Below are 22735 nucleotides of genomic sequence, written 5' to 3' on the forward strand. Positions count from 1 at the left end.
CCACACAAGGAGCAGGTGAATGGCTTCTCCTCACTGTGAATGAGTTGGTGTCTCAACAGATACTTTTTACTTTTAAATTTCTTCTCACAGTCAGAACATTTGAAAGGTGTCTGATCAGTGTGAACATACTGGTGTGTCAGCAGGCTGGATGTCTGAGTGAATCCCTTCCCACAGGTGGAGCAGGTGAATGGCCTCTCCCCAGTGTGACTGCGTCGATGCATTTCCAGTTCAGAAGGGTAGCTGAATCCCTTCCAACAGTCCCCACATTTCCACGGTTTCTCCATGGTGCCGGTGTCCTTGTGTCTCTCCAGGTTGAATGCCAAGTTGAACTCTCGTCCACACAAGAACACATGGACGGTTTCTCCCCACTGTGAATGGTGTGATGGTTTTTCTGTCTATGTATTTGGTTAAAACTCTTTCCAGTCAATTCACTGGAACACTCACTGTCTGTGTGGGTCTCTGTGCTTTTCCAATCACACTGATGTTTGAAATCTTTTCCAACAAACTGAACAGACAAACATTACTCCTTCCACATTCAAAGACTGTGATATTCAGGTTCTAAAGAATTGAGTGACTCTGTCAGATCTTGATGTTTGGTTTGAGTTTTCTGTCAGCCAATCTTCCGCTTCTAATATCCTGTAAAAGGAGTTTACAAAAGCCATCACTGTCAGTCCAGGATAGAAATTCTGAACAGACAATTCTAATTCCTCTGGAACATTTTTTCCTCTCTTGTTCCCCCAAAGCTGTAAATCCCCGTCCCACACACTCTCCCTCCTCCCTGGGCTGAAATCCAAACCCATCTCACCATCTGCACCATTTATTTCCTCCACTCCCAGTTTTCTCCCTCCCTCTCCTCTGTCTGGGTTCAGTTCTCCAGCTCCTGTCTGCAGACTGACAATAAAATCAATGGGTCTTATTGGGGGATTGGGGCCTCCACTCACCCGCCTGAGTCCAGCTTCAACCTGCACTGCGCATGCTCCAGCTAACAATGGCTGGGGAGTGATTGACGGCGGGTCACGACCAATAAGAAGAAGGTAATCCGGGTCTGGATTTACCCAGCAGCTGGCCGCCATCGTGGGAAAGGAAGTAGGGTCTTTTGTTCTTGGAACGGATCGCTGGGGCGGCCATTTTAGGATGGGAAGAAGGAGTGGGCGGGACTTCCTCCCCTGTGACAGTCCCGGGGCAACCGGCGACCACCACCACCTTGAGAATGGAAGTCGGGTTTTTTGTTCCTGGCGTGGAGCGCTGGGACAGCCATCTTGGTTAGGGAAGAGGGAGTGGGCGGGGCTTCCTCCCCGATGACAGACCCCGGGGCAACCGCCTCCATCTTGGGAATGGAAGTCGAGTCTTTTGTTCTTGGAGCAGAGCGCTAAGGCGGCCATCTTAGTACGGGAAGAGGCAGTGGGCGGGTTTCCGCTCCGGTGACAACACCCGGGTCACCCGGCGGCCGCCGCCATTTTGTGGCGGCGATTCTCTATCCGGGTCTTTAGTGAAGGACAATGAGCTGGAGCTGAGGTTGGAAAGTGTTCAGAGGAAGGTCTGAAATCAGATTTACAGCCAGATATCTGTAAGAACCACAAAGTTCACATTCAGTATGTTTGGCAAATGAACCCACAATGCTGCAAACACTCAGTTCTGAAGAAGAATCAGATTGCATTGGAAATATTAACTCTCTTTCTCTCTCTTCACAGAAGCTGCCAAACCTGCTGAGGATTTCCTCAACTTTCTGTTTTCACTTCACATTTCCAGCTTCTGCAGAGTTTTACTCAAATTATTATGTTTTTGAAATACTTTTACATAACCAGTTAAGAGTAAAGCAATTGTCACCATTTAAATGTCCAAATCAGTGATATTTATTTGTTTAACTGAGACTGGGCTGTTCAGGAGCAATGTCTGAAATCACTTCACAGAAAATATAGTGAAATCTGGAATTCTGTTCAGATTCTGTCAATAGAAACTATAAAAACTGAGATTCATAGAAGTTTGTGAGATGAGAGTATTAATGGTTATAGAATTAAGGGAGATGGATGAATTTAACAGATCAGACATTTGCAAACTGAGCTTAATGTCTGAGGTTGAACTGATTCTGGTTTTGTTTTGAAGGTGGTGTCGGTTTTCTGTCCTGTTTATCTCCACACCCGCTGGTAATTTGCCGGAGGTGAGATCATAATTTTTATTTGTGTCATGAGTAGGCTTACATTAACACTGCAGTGATTAACTATGATTAACACAAATTGATATCACTTGATTTTTATTCAGAATTTAATTTCTCACAACAAGGTTGGAATTAATGAACACCATAATAACAATAACAACCTTTATTGTCACAAGTAGGCTTATATTAACACTGCAATGAAGTTACTGTGAAAATCCCCTAGTTGCCACACTCCGGCGCCTGTTTGGTAAATTGGGGGAAAATTCAGAATGTCCAGTTCAACTTACAATTCACCTCACGTCTTTTGGGACTTGTGGGAGACCCACGCAGGCACGGGGAGAACGTGCAGACTCTGCACAGTGACCTAAGTGGGAATCGAACCCAGGTCCCTGGTGCTGTGAAGCAACAGTGCTAACAACTGTGTTACCGTGAAGGGGAAGAGGGTTGGTGCAGTGACACAGCCTTGTCTGATCCCAGTCTTCACTGAGATAGTGCCTGGGGTGTTTCCATTTATGAGAATCATGGCTTGTGTGTCATCATTGTGCAGACGGAGGATAGAACATAGAAAAATACGGCACAGAACAGGCCCTTCGGCCCACGATGTTGTGCCGAACCTTTGTCCTAGATTAATCATAGATTATCATTGAATTTACAGTGCAGAAGGAGGCCATTCGGCCCATTGAGTCTGCATCGGCTCTTGGAAAGAGCACCCTACCCATAGTCAACACCTCCACCCAACACTAAGGGCAATTTATCATGGCCAATCCACCTAACCTGCACATCTTTGGACTGTGGGAGGAAACCGGAGCACCCGGAGGAAACCCACGCAGACACGGGGAGGATGTGCAGACTCCACACAGACAGTAACCCAAGCCGGAATCGAACCTGGGACCCTGGAGCTGTGAAGCAATTATGCTATCCACAATGCTACCGTGTTGCCCTTAAGAACAAATAAATCTACACTATATAATTTTACCGTAATCCATGTACCTATCCAATAGCTACTTGAAGGTCCCTAATGTTTCCGACTCGACTACTTCCACAGGCAGTGCATTCCATGCCCCCGCTACTCTCTGGGTAAAGAACCTACCTCTGACATCCCCCCTATATCTTCCACCATTCACCTAAATTTATGTCCCCTTGTAATGGTTTTTTCCACCCGGGGAAAAAGTCTCTGACTGTACTCTATCTATTCCCCTGATCATCTTATAAACCTCTATCAAGTCGCCACTCATCCTTCTCCGTTCTAATGAGAAAAGGCCTAGCACCCTCAACCTTTCCTCGTAAGACCGACTCTCCATTCCAGGCAACATCCTGGTAAATCTCCTTTGCACCTTTTCCAAAGCTTCCACATCCTTCCTAAAATGAGGCGACCAGAACTGGATGGTGGCCAATTTCTGAGGACAGCCAAATTTGAAGAGAACATACTGAATAAAACATCACTTTGACGGTGTAAAGTGTGTTTGTGAGGTCAGAAAAGACCAAGAACTGCGATTGGTGCTGTTCCTTGTGTTTTCCTTGGGTTTGTCAAGTAGTGTAGATCATGTCTTAGGTTTTCTCCCTTCATGAGGCACCAAACTGTGACTCTGGAAGGAGCTCTTTGGCCACGAAGAGGAGATCATTGAGGAGGATCCTGGCAGTGATCTCTGTGGCAGACAGCAGGGAGTCGCCTGTGTAATTACCACAATCAGACTTGTCTCTCTTGAATATAGTCACAGTGTCTCTGAGATCCCTGGCATGCATTCATCTTCCCAGGTGAGGAATATGAGATTGTGTAGCTGTGCCAGGAGTGTAACCCCGCCATGCTTCAGAATTTCAGCAGCGATTCATTCTGCTCCAGAGGCCGTGTTGTTTTTCAGCTGTTGAATGGCTTTTTCACTCCGCTCCAGATCGGGGTACCACAGGGACTGAGCCGGAGAGGATACTGTGGAATGGATTTGAGGACGTTGAAGCCAAAGACAGAGTCTCGGTCGAGGGAATCTTCAGAATGTTCCCTCCAGTGAGCACTGACTGACTCTCTGTCCTTGATGAGTTCCCCTCCACACTTTGCTCTCAGTGGGATGGGCCATTGACTGCTTAGGTCATCAATTGTATTGGCAGCGCTGGTGAAACCATGCATGCCATTATTTTCCATGAGCTCTTGGCTATCCCTCATTCTTTCTACCCTCTAAAGGCTTCAGAAACTTGGAAAACCTAGAGCAGGCACCTCAAAAGCACTGGAGCAGTACTTCCAGCAGTGCCTTCACAAGATGCTCCAAATCCAGGGGCAAGGAGGGCGGTCCAACAGAGGAGAGGGATGAGAAAACTGGGAGTGGAGGAAAGAAAGTCGGGGGCAGAGGTGAGTGTAGTGGCCATCACTAAGGAGAAAGTGCTGGGGAAGCTGAAAGGTCTGAAGGTGGATAAAACACCCAGTCCGGGTGGACTACACCCCAGGGTTCCGAAGGACATAACTGCGGTGGTTGTGGGGCCATTGGTGGTGATCCTTCAGGGATCACTGGAGTCAAGGGACTCCCGGGGTACAGGGAAGTGATGAATGTCACACCCCAGTTTAAGAAAGGCAAGAGGTAGCAGATGAGACATTTTTGGCCGGTTAGTCTGACTTTGATTGTTGATAAGATTTAGAGTCCATTGTTGAGGATGATATTCCGGAGTTCTTGGAAGTGCATTGTGAAATAGGACGGAGTCAGCACGGCTTCATCAAGGGGAGGTCATGCCTGACAAATCTGTTAGAATTCTTTGAGGAGGTAAAAAGGAAGTTAGACAAAGGAGAGCCAGTGGATATGATCCATTTGGGTTTCCAGAAGGCCTTTGACAAGGTGCCGTACAACAGGCTGCAAAATAAAGATAAGAGCCCATGGTGTTAGGGGCAAGGTACTTGAATGGTTAAGAGAATTAGTTGACAGGCGGAGAGTGGGGATAAAGGGGTCTATTTCAGGATGGCAGCCTGGTGAATATTGGTGTTCCACAGGGGTCAGTGCTGGACCACAACTATTCAATACATTAACGATCTGGAAGAAGGTACAGAGGGCACTGTTGCTAAGCTTGCAGATGATAGAAAGATGTGTAGAGGAACAGGTAGTGTTGAGGAAGCGGAGAGGCTGTAGAAGGACTTGGACAGGTTAGGAGAGTGAGCAAAGAAGTGGCAGATGTAATAGAATATGGAAAGTGTGAGGTTATGCACTTTGGAAGGAAGAATCGAGGCAGACTATTTTCTAAATGGAGAACGGCTTGTTAGGTGAATTGGACATTCTGAATTCTCCCTCTGTGTACCCGAACAGGGGCCAGACTGTGGCAACGAGGAGATTTTCACAGTAACTTCATTGCAGTGTTAATGTAAGCCTACTTGTGACACTAATATAGATTATCATTATTATTATTAGCTGGAGTACTGTGTGCAGTTCTGGTCGCCACATTACAGGAAGGATGTGATTGCTGATCGAGGTGTACAAGATTATGAGGGCCATGGACAGGGTGGGTAGGCAGCAGCTGTTACCCTCAGTTGAAGGGTCAGTCACAAGGGGACACAAGTTCATGGTGAGGGGCAGGGGGTTTAGGGGGGGTTTGAGGAAAAACCTTTTCACCCAGAGGGTGGTGACAATCTGGAATGCACTGCCTGGGAGGGTGGTAGAGGCGGGTTGCCTCACATTCTTTAAAAAGTACCTGGACGAAGACTGGCACGTCATAACATTCAAGGCTATGGATCAACTGCTGGCAAATGGGGTTAGGTAGGTAGGTCAGGTGTTTTTCGTGTGTCAGTGTTGGATTGGATTTGGATTTTGTTTATTGTCACGTGTACCGAGGTACAGTGAAAAGTATTTTTCTGCGAGCAGCTCAACAGATCATTAAATACATGAAAAGAAAAGGAAATAAAAGAAAATACATAATAGGGCAACACAAGGTACACAATGTAACTACGTAAACACCGGCATCGGGTGAAGCATACAGGGGTGTAGTGTTAATCAGGTCAGTCCATAAGAGGGTCATTTAGGAGTCTGGTAACAGCGGGGAAGAAGCTGTTTTTGAGTCTGTTCATGCGTGTTCTCAGACTTTTGTATCTCCTGCCCGATGGAAGAAGTTGGAAGAGTGAGTAAGCCGGGTGGCAGGGGTCTTTGATTATGCTGCCCACTTTCCCCAGGCAGCGGGAGGTGTAGATGGGGTCAATGGATGGGAGGCAGGTTTGTGTGATGGGCTGGGCTGTGTTCACGACTCTCTGAAGTTTCTTACGGTCTTGGGCCGAAAAGTTGTCATACCAGGCTGTGATGATAGGATCTGTAAAAGTTGATATGAGTTAATGTGGACATGCCGAATTTCCTTAGTTTCCTGAGGAAATATAGGCGCTGTTGTGCTTTCTTGGTGGCAGCGTCGACGTGGGTGGACCAGGACAGATTTCTGGAGATGTGTACCCCTAGGAATTTGAAACTGCTAACCATCTCCAACTCGGCCCCGTTGATGCTGACAGGGGTGTGTACAGTTCTTTGCTTCCTGAAGTCAATGACCTGCTCTTTAGTTTTGCTGGCATTGAGGGATAGATAGTTGTCGCTGCACCACTCCACTAGGTTCTCTATCTCCCTCTTGTAATCTGACTCATGCAGACTTGATGGGCGAAAGGCCTCTTCACTGTTGCTGTTGATACAATGTTAGGTGGCATTGTAGGCAGCTCAGACGATGGCATAAAATTGCAAGGAGATATTGACAGACCAGGTGAATGGGCAAGTTTGTGACAGATGGAATTCAATGTAATCAAGTGTGAGGTTATCCGTTTTGAACCCAAAAAAAATAGAACAGAGGACTTTCTAAATGGAAAGAGGTTAAGTACAGTGGATGGCGAAGGTGCACAGATCCTTAAAATGCCCCGAAGTGCAGAAATCTTCAAAAAGGAATGCTAGCATTTATATCCAGAGGATTGGAGTATGAAGTCACAGAGGTTATGCTGCAGTTATACAAAACCCTGGTAAGACCCCACTTGGAGAACTGTGAGCCATTCTGGGCACCACACCTTCGGGAGGATATTGTGGCCTTGGAGGGAGTGCAATATACGTTTACTAAAACGATACGCCACGATACCTGGACTACGGGGGTTAGGTTACGGTGAGAGATTATTGATTGATTGGTTTTGTTTATTGTCATGTGTGCCGAGGTACAGTGAAAAGTATTGTTCTGCGGACAGTCCATAAAGATCGTTCCATACATGAAATAAACCCACATGACCTACATAAATGCACAGGCAAGGAGTGAGCATACAGAGTGCATTACTACTCAGTAGAGAAGATGTGTGAAGAGACCAGTTCAGTCCATAAGAGGATCATTCAGGAGTCTGGTAACAGCGGGGAAGAAACTGTTGTTGAACCTGTTAGTGCGTGTTCTCAGACTTTTCTCTGATGGGAGAAGTTGGAAGAGTGAGTAACCCGGATGGGAGGGCTCTTTGATTATGCTGCCCACTTTCCCAAGGCAGAGGGAGGTGTAGACGGAGTCAGTGGATGGGAGGCAGGTTTGTGTGATGGACTGGGCTGTGTTCACGATTCTCTGAAGTTTCTTACTATCTTGGACCAAGCAGTTGCCATACCAGGCTGTGATGCAGCCAGATGGGATGCTTTCTGTGGTGCATCTGTAAAAGTTGGTAAGAGTCAATGTGAACATGCTGAATTTCCTTAGTTTCCTGAGAAAGTATAGCCACTGTTGTGCTTTCTTGGTCGTAGAGTCGGCATGGGTGGTCCAGGACAGATTGTTGGTGATGTGCACACCTAGGAATTTGAAGCTGTCAACCATCTCCACCTCGACACAATTGATGCAGACAGAGATGTGTATGATACTTCGCTTCCTGAAGTCAATGACCAGCTCTTTAGTTTTGCTGACATTGAGGGAGAGATTGTTGTTGTTATGCCACTCCACTTGGTTCTCTGTGTCCTCTTGTCGATATTGAAGATGTCGAGGGATATGGAGGATAGTGTGGGAAAACGGTGCTGTGGTAGATCAGCCAATGATCCCATTGAATGGTTCAGGCTCGATGGGCCGAATGGCCGACTGCAGCTCATATTTGTTGTGATCTCCTGGACAGGAATCTGTGAGCTTGGGTCTGTCAATAAGCCTGAATCAGCACCTTCAGAGAATAGGGAGGGTGAATGTTAGATACAGCAGAGTGAGAATGGAGGGAGTGTGTGGGATGGAGATTTACAGCTTTCAGGGAATAAGAGAGAGGAAAAAATGTGACATAGAAATTAGAATTGTGTGTTCAGAATTTCTGTCCTGTACTGACAGTGATGAATTTTGTAAATTGTTTTTACAGGATATTAGACGAGGAGGAATTACAGACAGAAATCTCAAATGTTACGTCTCGATCTGACAGTCACTCGATTCCCTTTAACCTGAATATCACCGGCCTTTGAATCTAGAAGGAGAAACGTTTGCCCAAACTGCCAGCTAAAGATTTCAAACATCAGTGTGACTGGAAAAGCACCAAGATCCACACAACACACACCCGAGTGAGAGTGTTCCACTCAACTGACTGTGGAAAGAGCTTTAACCAGTTACACAGCCTGAATAAACATCACAACATTCACAGTGGGCAGAGACCATACCCTGTTCTGAACTGATTGTCCAACCTGGAGAGTCACAAGGAGACCCAAAACATGGAGAAACGGAGGAAATGTGGGGATTGTGGGAAGGGATTCGGAGTCCCATCGCAGCTGGAGACTCATCGATGCAGTCACACTGGGGAGAGGCCATTCACCTGCTCTCAATGTGGGAAAGGATTTACTCGAGTATCCAAACTACAGACACATCAGCGAGTTCACACTGGGGAGAGGCCATTCACCTGCTCTCAATGTGGGAAAGGATTTTCTCAAGGATCCAACCTGCGGAGACACCAGCGAGTTCACACTGGGGAGAGGCCATTCACCTGCTCTCAGTGTGGGAAAGGATTTGCTCAAGGATCCCATCTGCAGACACACCAGTGTGTTCACACCGGAGAGAGGCCGTTCACCTGCTCTCAGTGTGGGAAAGGATTTGCTCGAGGATCCCAGCTGCAGACACACCAGCGATTTCACACCGGAGAGAGGCCGTTCACCTGCTCTCAGTGTGGGAAAGGATTTACTGAAGCATCTATACTACGGAAACACCAGCGAGTTCACACTGGGGAGACGTCGTTCATCTGCTCTCTTTGTGGGGAGAGATTCAGTCAGTTATCCCGCCTGCGGAAACATCAGCGAGTTCACACTGGGGAGAAGCCATTCACCTGCTCTCAGTGTGGGAAAGGATTCACTCAAGTAACCGGCCTGCGGAGACACCAGCGAGTTCACACTGGGGAGAGACCATTCATCTGCTCTCGGTGTGGGAAAGGATTTAGTCAAGTATCAAACCTGCGGAAACACCAGCGAGTCCGCACTGGGGAGACGCCGTCCACCTCTCAGTGTGGGAAAGGATTTGCTCAAGGATCCAACCTGCGGAGACACCAGCGAGTTCACACTGGGGAGAGGCCATTCACCTGCTCTCAATGTGGGAAAGGATTTGCTAAAGGATCCCAGCTGCAGACACACCAGCGAGTTCACACTGGGGAGAGGCCGTTCACCTGCTCTCAGTGTGGGAAAGGATTTTCTCAAGGATCCAACCTGCGGAGACACCAGCGAGTTCACACTGGGAAGAGGCCATTCACCTGCTCTCAGTGTGGGAAAGGATTTGCTCAAGGATCCCAGCTGCAGACACACCAGCGATTTCACACCGGAGAGAGGCCGTTCACCTGCTCTCAGTGTGGGAAAGGATTTACTGAAGCATCTATACTACGGAAACACCAGCGAGTTCACACTGGGGAGACGTCGTTCATCTGCTCTCTTTGTGGGGAGAGATTCAGTCAGTTATCCCGCCTGCGGAAACATCAGCGAGTTCACACTGGGGAGAAGCCATTCACCTGCTCTCAGTGTGGGAAAGGATTCACTCAAGTAACCGGCCTGCGGAGACACCAGCGAGTTCACACTGGGGAGAGACCATTCATCTGCTCTCGGTGTGGGAAAGGATTTAGTCAAGTATCAAACCTGCGGAGACACCAGCGAGTTCGCACTGGGGAGACGCCGTCCACCTCTCGATGTGAGACGGGATTGCATGTTTCATCGCATCTGCTGTGACACCAACAATTTCACAATTGATGACAGGGGTTGGATTCTGTTGTTATTGTTTCTGCTCTGCATCCAGGACTGCATTTTGTTCATTCTGACAGGTGGTCAGTGGGGATGGTCGGAGGGTTTCTTTCTGCTGGACTGACCGGTCTCACCACTTTGCCTCCAGTGGGCTGATGCTCTTTGAGCCTTGTTACTGGCTGGCTTCACATTGCACAAGGATCACAGAGTGAAAGGGTGTTTGGAAGTTTGAAGATATTTAGTTCCTATTTCTGTTTGGAACCTCCCAAAGCGTGCCATGGAGATGGGTTACCTTTTTTTTTGTTTAATTTACCTGGATCATGGTGCCAAGGACCCGGGTTCGATCCTGGCTCTGGGTCACTGCCTGCTGGAGTTTGTATATTCTCCCCATGTCTGAGTGGATCTCGCCCCCAAAATCCAGGGTAGATAAATTGGCCACGGTAAGTTGCCTCTCAATTGTAAAAAAAGAATTGGGTCTTCTAAATTTAAAAAACAAAATATCTTGGTGTTACTCACTTATCTGGGTGTTACTTACACAAGAAAACTATCCGGGTTTGAGGGGCAAGTTGTCTGAGGTGGACTGGGAAACTGGTGGGAGACAGGGAACAGCTAATATTTTAGGAATTATTACATATTTACCAGGGGGTCAGTTAGCTCAGTTGGCTGGACGGCTGGTTCTTGATACAGAGCGAGGCTAACCGCACAGTTCGACTCCCACACCGGTTGAGGTTAGCCATGAAGGCCCGGCCTTATCAGCATTACCCCTCACCTGAGGTGTGGTGACCCTCAGATTAAATCACCACCAGTCAGCTCGCTCGCTCTCTTGCTTTCTCTCTCAAAGGGGAAAGCAGCCTGTAGTCCTCTGGGTATTTTGTGACTTTTATTTCACATTTATACAACAAATATAGGTTCTATTAAGGAACAAAATTCCAAAAGGAAAAGTGATACAACCGTGGCGCACAAGAAATGTTAAATGTTCCATTAGATGGAATACAATGTGGAAAAGTGTGAGGTTATGCACTTTGGAAGGAGGAATGGAGGCATAGACTATTTTCTAAATGGGGAAATGCTTAGGAAATTAGAAGCACAAAGGGACTTGGGAGTCCTTATCCACCATTCTCTTAAGGTTAACGTGCAGGTTCAGTCGGCAGTTAGGAAGGCAAATGCAATGTTAGCATTCATGTCGAGAGGGCTAGAATACAACACCAGGGATGTCCTTCTGAGGCTGTTTATGGCTCTGGTCAGACCCCATTTGGAGTATTGTGAGCAGTTTTGGGCCCCGTATCTAAGGACTGCTGTCCTTGGAAAGGGTCCAGAGGCGGTTCACAAGAATAATCTCTGAAATTAAGCGCTTGTCGTATGAGGAACGGTTGAGGACTCTGTGTCTGTACTCGTTGGAGTTTAGAAGGATGAGAGGGGATCTTCTTGAAATTTATAGGATACTGCAAGGCCTGGATAGAGTGGATGTGTAGAGGATGTTTCCACTTGTAGGAAAAACTAGAAGCAGAGGACACAATCACAGACTAAAGGGACAATCCTTTAAAACAGAGGTGAGGAGGAATTTCCTGAACCAGAGGGTGGTGAATCTGTGAAACCCTTTGCTGCAGAAGGCTGTGGAGGCCAATTAACTGAGTTTTTAAGACCGAGATAGATAGGTTCTAGATTAATAAGGGGATCAGGGGTTATGGGAAAAAGGCAGTAGAATGGGGATGAGAAAAATATCAGCCATGATTGAATGGCGGAGCAGATTTGATGGGCCGAGTGGCCTAATTCTGCTCCTATGTCTTATGGGTACACCCCGGCGTCTGTTCGGTTGCACTGAGGGAGAATTCAGAATGTCCAATTCGCCTAACAGCATGTCTTTCAGGAAACCGGAGCACCCAGAGGAAACCCACGCAGACACGGGGTGAACGTGCAGACTCCACACAGTGTCCCAAGCCGGGAATCGAACCCGGGACCCTGGCGCTGTGAATCAACAGTGCTAACCACTGTGCTACTTTAAATTTAAAGTGCCCAATTTTTTCCCAATTAATGGGCAATTCTGCGTGGCCAATCCACCTACCCTGCACATCTTTGGGTTGTGGAGGTGAGACCCACTCAGAGAATGTGCAAACTCCACATGGACAGTGACCCGAGACTGGGATCGAACCCAGGTCCTCGGCGACTTGAGGAAACGTGCTAACCGCTGTGTCACCATGCCGCCCGTGAGGATTCTTTTGTAGCCAGTCCGGATGAAATGATCAGTCGAACACCTCGTTACCTTAACATATGTTTTATTTCTCGGCCGGGGCTAAGACCACTGTATCTCTTGAGAGTTACAATAGCAAGCCAAAGTCAATACATCTAACAGCAGTTCTTATACGTTTTTGGTTCATCTCTGAGGGCAGCTCCCTCGCATTCCATCTTGCTGAAGGCAGCCCCCCTTGCATTTCATCTGTGCTTTTAGTTTAATTATAATTATCTTCCATTAGATTGTGTTTTGTACTTAACCCTGTTGGGTTCTTTTCTCTTTCTCATTTTGTTATTGATATTTTATGAAAACCTTTAATAAAAATTATTTTTTTAAAAATAAAATTATTATTATCTTCCAGCCTAGCGCAACCATTCTCAAGGCCGTTACTGCAATTTGTCTGGTACAAAAACAAGTGACCTCAGCCTGTCTTGGCATTCCTTCACACAAAGCTTTACCTAACATTTTGTTTTTCCCGTAAAGTTTGATTCTAGCGCCAGACTACGTCATTCTATAGCTTGAGCCATATTCTCATTCCCCCCCTTTTATCATTTCATGATAACTTCTAATCCATAGCCAATCGTCTCAGTCTCTCCCATTCTATCTGTACTTCTATCATTTTCTTATGTTCCTCTGCACTTTCTTTCACATCCATTAACTCTTCAAGGCGCACTTCATGTTGCTGTATTAACTGTTGAGAAATTACTGCTGCACTGACACTTTTACACAAGCATTTCATCAGGAAGCTAAGCATCATTATTACAAGTATTACAACTACCAGGATTATCAATCCATGCACTAGGTAAGACCCCCATGATCCGGCAAACAACCAATCTAACCACCCATCTCTTGATATTTCATGCAGTTTCTTAACCTCTGTGCGGATATGATCCACGAGGTGGGTGATGTTCTCCGAACTATCGGGGATATAGGTGCAACATTCCGAACCGATCACGGCACAAGTCCCACCTTTGTTTGCAAGGAGGTAATCGAGGGCCATTCGGTTTTGTAGGGCTACGGTTCTTATTGCCACCATTTCATTATTTATCTCAGTTAATGCTTCAGTGGTGTAGTTTGCTACCTCTTGCAGGATTTTTGCTATCTTCCTTATTTCCTTTATTGCAAGAGCTACCCCGACATGAGGAAGCAGGATCCCAAAGTATCGTTGCGTTTTGGTTATTTCTCTCTTTTGTCGCTTCATCATTTGGTAATGGTCGCCTAAATTGGTGAGGTGGTGTATAAAGGGGACTACATACCCCAGATAACAGGATCCCGTCCAATTCTCTGGCAGCCAGGGATATGCCTTGTGGCCACAAATAAAATACGTCCCATTGTATGAAGTGAGTTTGTCCACATCAAATCCTTGGGCCATCAGGGAGTACTTGAAGGTACCTGTCCCATTTGCGTATGGGATGTCCAGTGTACACCCATAAAACTGAGGAGACGTATATACGGGATAGACCTCGGATATGTTGGCCACCACAAATCTGTGCTCGCATTGACTAGCACCTACAAATATCCCTTTAACCACATTCCTTACTAAACATACTATTCCCAGTGGTCTTCCCATGTTGGTGGTATTAATGAGGGTAAGAAACAGAGGCTGGTGGGATTTGTTATAACTTGGTTGGTACCACATCTCAAAGGTGTTCATCAGATAGCCCCCCTCTTTCCAAGGTCATGGGGATATGGGGAGAAAGGATAAACTAGAAGCTGCCCCGCCGACTGGGTGTCTTACCATAGATGCAATTCTTATAGTCCTGGGGGATTGACGCGTACCATCCTGGTAAATATACCATTCTACAGTTTCTGACAGGTTAAGGGGAACAGGTCTGAGGGGGAACCCTCCCTTAGCATGGGTCGGGATATGTGTACATACCCAGCAACCAGAAACATTCATATCCTTTGCGTACACATATGACATATACAGATACGTGTTTACCTGTAATTCCCTTTTTTCCCGCAGCCTTACCCTCCCTTGGTCAACGCATCCCAAGGGTACAGTTTTTTTTGTTTCTGCATCTATAGTCCCATTTACAGTTGACCTGATGACAGGGTAGGTTGCCCTTAGTCACTCCACTGATGAGTATGGTCCGATTGCATCGTTGTACGTAGGCCGAACATCCGTCCGCAGGGGTCGCGTTCCAAGCTCCTTTTCCTGGGCCTTGACTGGTACACTAAGGTGTCTCCTCGACAGGTGATGAGTCCGTCTTCCCTTGGGGCCACAGGTTCTTCGCTTGGCCTCTCCCGTTTCCAAAAGTCCCAGCAGGGTTACGATAATAAGGCCGTGAATGATGCTGAAGTTATTACCTCGGGCTCGAAACAGAGGGTTATTCTCTATTGCATTTTCACAACCTTACAATGGTGGATGTGGATCCAGGCATTTCTGCCTTTTACTTTTACAGCAGTGGGAGTAGTGAGTAGGACCTGGTGTGGTCCTTCCCATCGGGGTTCTAATCCTTTCCAAACCCAGTTCCGGATCATAACGTACTCGCCTGGGTTAATGGTGACAGTACTGGATAAGGGGGGGAATCTCCCCACGGGCTGCTCGGACCCGCGAGTGGAGGCCTTTTAAAACCTTTGTTAGAGCTATAACGTAATTGGCCATTTCCGTGGTCGGGTGAAACTGTACTTCCTTATGTTTCCCTTGATCCCAAGGAGTACGCAGGGGTCTTCCGTATAAAATTTTGGCGGGACTCAGTCGCGTCTTTCCAGCTGGGGTTGCACGTATTTGGAAGAGGGCAATAGGCAATAATTTGAGCTAAGTGGCTCCAATTTCTGCCTGTAGTTTTGCCAGTTTTGTTTTTAATGTCTGATTAGCCCTTTCTACCATTCCCGCTGCTTGGGGTCGGTATGCGCAATGTAATTGTTATTTTATTCCCAGCTGAGTACAAAATTCCTCATTGATCTGTCCCACAAAATGAGGTCCATTATCAGAGCTTAATCAATATGGAATCCCAAATCTAGGAACAATTTCTCACATCAAAACTTTTACTACCGTGGAAGCTTTGTTATCTACAGTGGGGTAAGCTTCTATCCATTTACTAAATACATCAACAATTACTAATACATGTTTATAACATTGGCATCTTTCCAACTCAATGTAATCCATCTGGAGTATCTCAAAGGGACCTTCCGGTAGCGGGGTTTTACCCATTTCACAGGGTATTGCTTTACCAGGATTATACTGCTGACATACTAGGCAACGACTGCTAATGTTTTGTGCTATGTCTTGCAGTCTTGGATGCCACCATGTTTTGAGCAATACATCACCCGTAGCTCGTGCACCACAATGAGTTGCAAAGTGAACACATTCGGTAACCCAGGCTGCCAATGCATCGGGCATACAAGTCTGCCCTGCCGGGGTGACCCACAATTTATTTACAGGATCAAAACAACATCCCAATTCTTCCCAGTCTTTTTACACAGCCAGGAGCGTCCTCCTGTAATTGAATGACGTCAGTGATGGTCGGCATTGGCTTTTCAGAGGGAGACTGACCCTTAGAGCTTTTAGTCTGGCTCATCATTTTTGGTACCACCATGTCTTTTAAGCGAGAAGCCTCTTTGGCCTGATGGTCCGCCTGCCGATGACCCGCGTCCACCAGGGTTTTGCCTGTCGTATGGGCAGCGCACTTTACGGCTATTTGTGTAGGGAGCATTAAAGCCTGTAGTAATTGTGTAACTAACTGTGGGATATCTGAGTGCTTGCAGATGAAATCCCCTGTTCTTCCATAATTGACCAAAGTCGTGTGTGTGACTCCAAATGGGTATCGGGAATCAGTGTAGATATTTACAATTTTATCTTTCCCTAATACACAAGCTCGAATAAGTGCAAAAAGTTCAGCCTGTTGGGCGGAAAAGGGAGTTTTGAATGCTGCTGCTTCAAGCGTTTCTCCTTGTTGGTTAACAATTGCATACCCTGATAATCTATCCCCCCTTTCACCGATGGATGAACTACCATCGGTGAATAGGTTCAGATTAGCATTTGGTATTGGAGAATCAGTGAGATCATCGCGTAATGACGCATCGTCTTGTAAGAGAGAAAGACAGTCATGAGTCGGGGACTCAGTGGCGTTAGGCGGGTCGGAAAGGAAACTAGCGGGGTTAATAGTAGTGCAGTGCCGGAACTGAAGTTTCGGGTTATTGAGGAGATAAATCTCATATTTATTTTGATGCGCCATAGTTAGGTGCTGAGTCTGAAGTTGACCGAGCAGGGCCATGAGATAAGAATTAGGAACAGGAGTAGGCCATCTGGCCCCTCGAGCCAGCTCCGCCATTTAATGAGATCATGGCTGATCTTTGTGGACTCAGCTCCACTCTCCGGCCCGTACACCATATCCCCGAATCTCTATTCTTTAGAAAGGCATCTATCTTTTTCTTAAAACGTTTAAAGAAGGAGCCTCAACTGCTTCACTGGGCAAGGAATTCCAGAGATTCACAACCCTTTGGGTGAAGAAGTTCCTCCTACACTCCGTCCTAAATCTACCTCCCCTTATTTTGAGGCTATGCCCCCGAGTTCTGCTTTCCCCAACCAGTGGAAACAACCTGCCCGCATCTATCCTATCTATTCCCTTCATAATTTTATATGTCTCAATAAGATCCCCCCGCATCCTTCTAAACTCCAATGAGTGCAGTCCCAGTCTACCCAACCTCTCGTCATAATCTAATCCCCTCAACTCTGGGATCAACCTAGTGAATCTCCTGCACTCCCTCCAGTGCCAATATGTCCTTTCTCAGGTAAGGAGACCAAAACTGAACACAATACTCCAGATGCGGCCTCACCAACACCTCATACAATTGCAGCATATCCTCACTAGTCTTGAACTCCATCCCTCTAGCAATGAAAGACAAAACTCGATTAGCCTTCTTAATCACCTGTTGCACCTGCACACCAACTTTTTGCGACTCGTGCACCAGCACACCCAGGTCCCTCTGCACAGCAGCATGTTTTAACATCTTACCGTTTAAATAATAATCCATTCTGCTGTTATTCCTCCCAAAATAGATAGCCTCACACTTGGCAACATTGAATTCCATCTGCCAGACCCTAGCCCATTCACCTAACCTATCCAAATCCTTCTGCAGACTTCCGGTATCCTCTGCACTTTTTGCTTTACCGCTCATCTTAGTGTCGTCTGCAAACTTTTGACACATTGCACTTGGTCCCCAACTCCAATTCGTCTATGTAAATTGAGAACAACTGCGGGCCCAACACTGATCCTTGAGGGACCCCACTAGTTACAGGTTGCCAACCAGAGAAACACCCATTTATCCCCACTCTCTGCTTTCTGTTAGTTAACCAATCCTCTACCCATGCTACCACTTTACCCTCAATGCCATGCAATGCCATGACTGAATGTGAACTATAAATAACAATATCCTGCTGAAGAGTGAGATTAGCCGCTGACTGGAGACTGCTGTAAATAGAGGCTAAAATCTGAGTACATCCAGGATAGCCAAGTGCAACTGGATCAAGTTTAGACAAGTAATAAGCTATAGGACGGTGGCGATCCCCATGTTTCTGGGTAAGTACCGCAGTGGCACAACCGGCTAAAACAGTACAATAAAGTTGGAACGGTCGATCATAAAGGGGGCGTCCTAGTGCTGGCGCCCTCATTAAGGCATCTTTTAGCCGATGGAAGGCTTCTTGGGCTTCCGTACTTAACTGAAACTCTCCAGCGTTATTGGTGTATGGGGTCAATAGCCGGGTATCTAGGGCGATATTCGGAATCCATTTCCGACAATATTTAACCATGCCAAGCCATTTACGGACATCCTTAGCCATTGTGGGTGCAGGGTACTGACAAATGGGCTGAACTCGACTTGGTGATAGCGCCCGTGCATCGGTGGATAAAAGGATACCCAGAAACCGGACTGTTGGTTGGGCTACTACTACTTTGGCGGGTGACACAATGTATCCTAAAATTGAAAGGTAATTTAATAATTGAGCCGTATCTTCTTTACAACTTTATTCTGACGGGCTTGCGATCAGTAAATCGTCAACATACTGTACGAGGGTGGATCCCCCTTTTAATCCCAGGGGCTGTAATTGTTGGAGACAGCGGGAGAAAAGAGTAGGCGAATGTATAAATCCTTGAGGCAACCTAGTCCATGTGTATTGTTGATTTTGATATGTAAAGGCAAAGAGATACTGTAAATCCAGGAGCCAGGGGAGGGCGAAAAAGGCATGCTGGAGATCCACCAGGGAAAATGTTGTAGCGTCCGCTGGGACTTGGGCTAAAATGTGGGCTGGATTTGGGACCAATGCGTGAAGGGGTTGCACAATGGCATTAATTGAGTGCAGATTTTGGACGAGGCGATATAGTATTGGAGTATTACAAAGAGAGTGACACGGAACCAAAACTTGTTGCCGAATAAGATTCTGTATAAGTGCCTCTAGTGAAGTCACTGCTTGAGGTTTAAGAGGATATTGGCGAATAGAGGGCAACTGGACACCTGGTCGCAACATAACTCGTATTGGCTCAATGTTCACGGATCCAACTTGGTATTGATCCTCAGCCCACAATCATAAACTTGTAGTATCTAATGGTCGGGAATGATGGTGGCGAAGCGTGGTATCTTTAATACAAGGAACTGAATAAAATTGCAGTTGGAGGCGTCCTGGTAGGATTGTACGTCTGTAATCTTGGGGTCCGCAGAGTCTAGGGCTAGGTGGACCATGGGTCCTAGGTCTTTAGCATGATAGGGGAAATTGACTCGTCGTGTTACATGTGGGGTCGTATAACCAGTCTGTTGCCAGAGATGCTCTGGTACTTCTGCAGCTTCTGCTTCGCCTTCGGGTCCTGTAACTAAAGCTGTCAGTCTAATCACAAAAGTGGCTCCCACTAGTGGCTCATAGAAATCCTCCAACCATTTATCATGTCCAGTTCGATCGTAGGCGAGAGTCACATGCATAAGTCGTTCCTCCTCCAGATGTAGTGCCCACCATTGGGGACTAGTTGTAGTATAGTATTGGCACCTAGACTTGGGTGGCCGAATAATTAACCCATCGTCACCACATTCAATCTGTAGTCCGAATGCACAAAGGAGATCCCTGGCCATTAGATTACATTCAAGCGCTGTGGTGACAACAAATTGGTGTTGTACCTCCTCCCCTTTTAGGACTACTGAAACGGGTTGTGAAATTAGGTACTGGCATACCTGGCCCTGGAATCCCGATAGTGTTTGTGTTTTCTCTGAGAGTGGTAATAGGAGAGAGGCTTGTACTGAGGACATTGTTGCTCCTGTATCCACTAAAAAGGGCACTGTTGTGCCGTGAACTGTTAGAGAGAGTAAAGGCTCCTTCTCTGAAACTTGTTCACGGCACACCAACATCTTGGGTAAGTATTGGAAGGGGATGTTTTGGGTAAAGTTAGTATACCCCCTTCCTCGCCCTCTTCCCCTTCCCCTCCCCCGAAATCCCATTTGTCCGTATCCTCCTTGGCTATTCCTTGGGTTCTGAAAACAATCACGAGCCCAATGTCCTTGACGCCCACAAATAAAGCAGGAATTACCACCTGTTTGGCCAGGCTGTTGTCCCCCTTGCTGTGGATAGCTTATCAGCTGTTGATTTTGCTGGTCGGGGAATGGGGCATAGGGTGGTCCATAAGACGGGGTCGTTGGTCCATTAGGGTGTGTCACATATCCTTCCCCTCTTGCTGTCACCCACCCTGGTACACAAAACTGTGGTTCCATCTGATATCCCACACCTACTGGATCTGGCGGTGGCTGTGGCGGTCCATATGCACCAGTGACGGCGCACGGGGGTTGTGGAACTGGCGCTAGAAGTCTCATGGGATATTGCCCCCACGGCTGCACATCGGGCTGTGTTGTGGATTCAGGTGGCGCTGCTGTCGGTGGGTCAGGTGTTTTTTGTGTTACGTACTCAGTTTTTATTTTCGATGGTTTGGGCGCATCTGGGGCTGACCCATCCTGCCAATATTTTACTGCCCGGGCCATTTGGGTCGGGGTATTGTCCGACCAATCCATATTATTTGTCTTTATTGCATCTGAGACCTGTGTTGGCAGGCAGCTAAGGAGCATGGCACAATATTGGGGAGAATTGGCTCCCGCTTGGTAATTTTGGTCCCCTCCCTGGTTTCTATAAACCTCTCTGAATCGTTCCAAAAATTCTTCTGCCCCTTCACCCTTCTTGGGCTTGGTATCCATAACCTTGGAAAAGTCAATGGGTTTTTGCAATGTTGCGGAGAGAGCATTATAAACTGCCGTCTGTTGATCCTGATCCTGATTACGGACTAACGCCAGTGCTTCCCAAGTGGGGGCTTGCGCTCCCGTCTGTAGTACCATGTGGTTGAGGAATCGGGTGTGTTCCTCCGGACGTAGTACCTGTCGCACTAATGCCCATAAATCTCTAGTCTCCGCGCTGTAAACTTGCACGGTTGTTCGAAGGAAATCAACAAAGGCAGTTGGTGACTGTTTACGATCGGGGACTCTTGTTAAAATTGCCATTATCTCATTAGGTTTCCAAGGTTGGTATATACCCATTTGTGGCTGATTACCGGTGGCGACTGGATTGTTAGGGTTATAAGTAGGGTTAGGGACTTGTCGGACTGGATATTGTCTTAACGGGTGCTTGCGGGGTTTCGGCCACTCCCAGTCCGTCTGTTCCTCTTCCTCTTCCTCATCAAAATCCGGATATTCCGGCTCTACCGGTCCTTTATTCCATGGCCCTTTCTGTTGGGCTTGCTGGGGATATGGATATTGAGTCCTTGTCGTTCGGGGCCTAGTGCTAGAGGCTGGCCCTCCATCTACTGGTGGGGGAGGCGGGGGAAAGGGTGCTTCCACTACTTCAGGGGCCAGTACCTGTGGAGGGGGAGGGTGTGGTGGCGGTGAGGCTGGCGCCATCACGGAAGCTGCAGTTGGTGCTGAGGGCAGCGGTGATACAGGTGCAACAGGATCAATAGGAGCAGGTGTAGGTGGAAGTTCCACTGGAGCAGCAGCTAGCGGTATGGGCGCAGCAGCAGGCACAAATACAACAGGAATTGGGTTAGCTGGGATCGGATCCGGTCCCATGGCTACAGGGGCATAATAAAATGGAGGTGGTGGATGTGGGGGAGGCGTAGTTGGCTGCCTCCTTCCAATTAGACAATCTTCTAAGTCATTCTCATCGTCTCCCTCGGTCAAGGCAAGGCCGGCCATTTGTCCGTACGGACTAGGTTGCGGTAGCGGTGGCTTGGACATAGGAGATCGTGCCCGTTTTTTACGGGCGCACTCCTTTTTTAGGACTTCTGCAGTTTTAACAATTCCGCCCTCGGTTAATTCTATCCCCAATTTTAAAGCGTTTGCCTGCCAACTGGCTAATAGAGATGCATCTTTTAGTTTTTGGCAATATTCACGCCATAGGACAATCAGCTTTTTTGCCGTCGAACTTCGATTATGTTGCCAAATAAGTTGCTGTGCCCCTAGAACAGTAGGCAGATCTTTCGGTCCTCCTAGAGGCCACTGTCCTTTCCCTAGGTTTTTATGCAATTCTCCCGACAGCTGTCGCAATTGTTTAGAATATTCCGGATACTGTTCACAAAGAGTTTGAAGCTCGCTTCCACTATCAGCTGTGCTATCTAAAGTATTACCCATTGTCTCCTATCCTCGGATGATCCTTGTGGTTTCCTATTTAATTTTGGTAGCGATCCTAAATCGCCTATTCAATCAAGAATTTAAACGGGGTTATCCTGCCCCATTGCCCAATCAAACAGTTCGAAAGTGACTTTTAGAAGGTCAAAGTCTGGAAATGAAACATGAAAAGAGAGAGAAAGAGAAGACTGATTTAAACAGACTGACAGGGAATCAAATACAGAACTAACAGACAGACAGACTCAGAGAATTAAAGACAGAACTAACAGATTTAAGAAATTGTTTGAATGTTCCGACAGGGCACGCAACGGTCAAGCCCTGTTTATTATGTTTCCTTTAGGTGTTATCCGCACCCTTAATTATATAATTTGGACAGAGTTATCCGTTCTCCGTAATATTCAATCTGATCAACCCGAAGTGTCGAACAAGTCTAGACACCGGTTGATATACTTATTTATCGAAAATCACCTTTTATCGCGAAGGTATTAGGCAACCCTAAGGATCATCATCACTCATTTACCCGGAGATTTAAGGAGGACTCTAACCTCCCAAGGTTTCCAACCCGGGACTTTAGGAAAGATTTTAACCTCCCAGGGACTCCAACCCGGACTGTTCAAGGAGGACTCTAACCTC

At 46.9% G+C, this 22735-nt stretch overlaps 1 protein-coding gene across 5 annotated transcripts; it reads left to right on the plus strand.

Moving 5' to 3' along the window:
• The first annotated feature begins 1263 nt into the window (after window positions 1-1263).
• On the plus strand, window positions 1264-12855 carry LOC140421647 (uncharacterized). 5 transcript variants are annotated; one of them, XM_072506440.1, is made up of 4 exons: window positions 1264-1567; window positions 2104-2158; window positions 4329-4493; window positions 8439-12855. In XM_072506440.1, exon 4 carries the CDS (start codon window positions 8782-8784, stop codon window positions 10267-10269), a length of 1488 nt encoding a protein of 495 aa, XP_072362541.1. In that variant the 5' UTR covers window positions 1264-1567; window positions 2104-2158; window positions 4329-4493; window positions 8439-8781; the 3' UTR covers window positions 10270-12855. The 5 variants fall into 5 exon arrangements, with proteins under 5 accessions (XP_072362541.1, XP_072362539.1, XP_072362542.1 ...); XM_072506438.1 differs by lacking the exon at window positions 4329-4493; XM_072506439.1 differs by lacking the exon at window positions 1264-1567 and having other exon boundaries at window positions 1577-2158.
• The last annotated feature ends 9880 nt before the right edge of the window (window positions 12856-22735 follow it).

The sequence above is a fragment of the Scyliorhinus torazame genome, chromosome 5, assembly GCF_047496885.1.
Source record: "Scyliorhinus torazame isolate Kashiwa2021f chromosome 5, sScyTor2.1, whole genome shotgun sequence".
In the NCBI taxonomy this organism is placed as follows: Eukaryota; Metazoa; Chordata; class Chondrichthyes; order Carcharhiniformes; family Scyliorhinidae; genus Scyliorhinus; species Scyliorhinus torazame.

Coding starts and splice junctions, on each gene's coding strand:
- LOC140421647 (XM_072506440.1), top strand. CDS start 8,782: ATGGAGAAACGGAGGAAATGTGGGGATTGTGGGAAGGGATTCGGAGTC.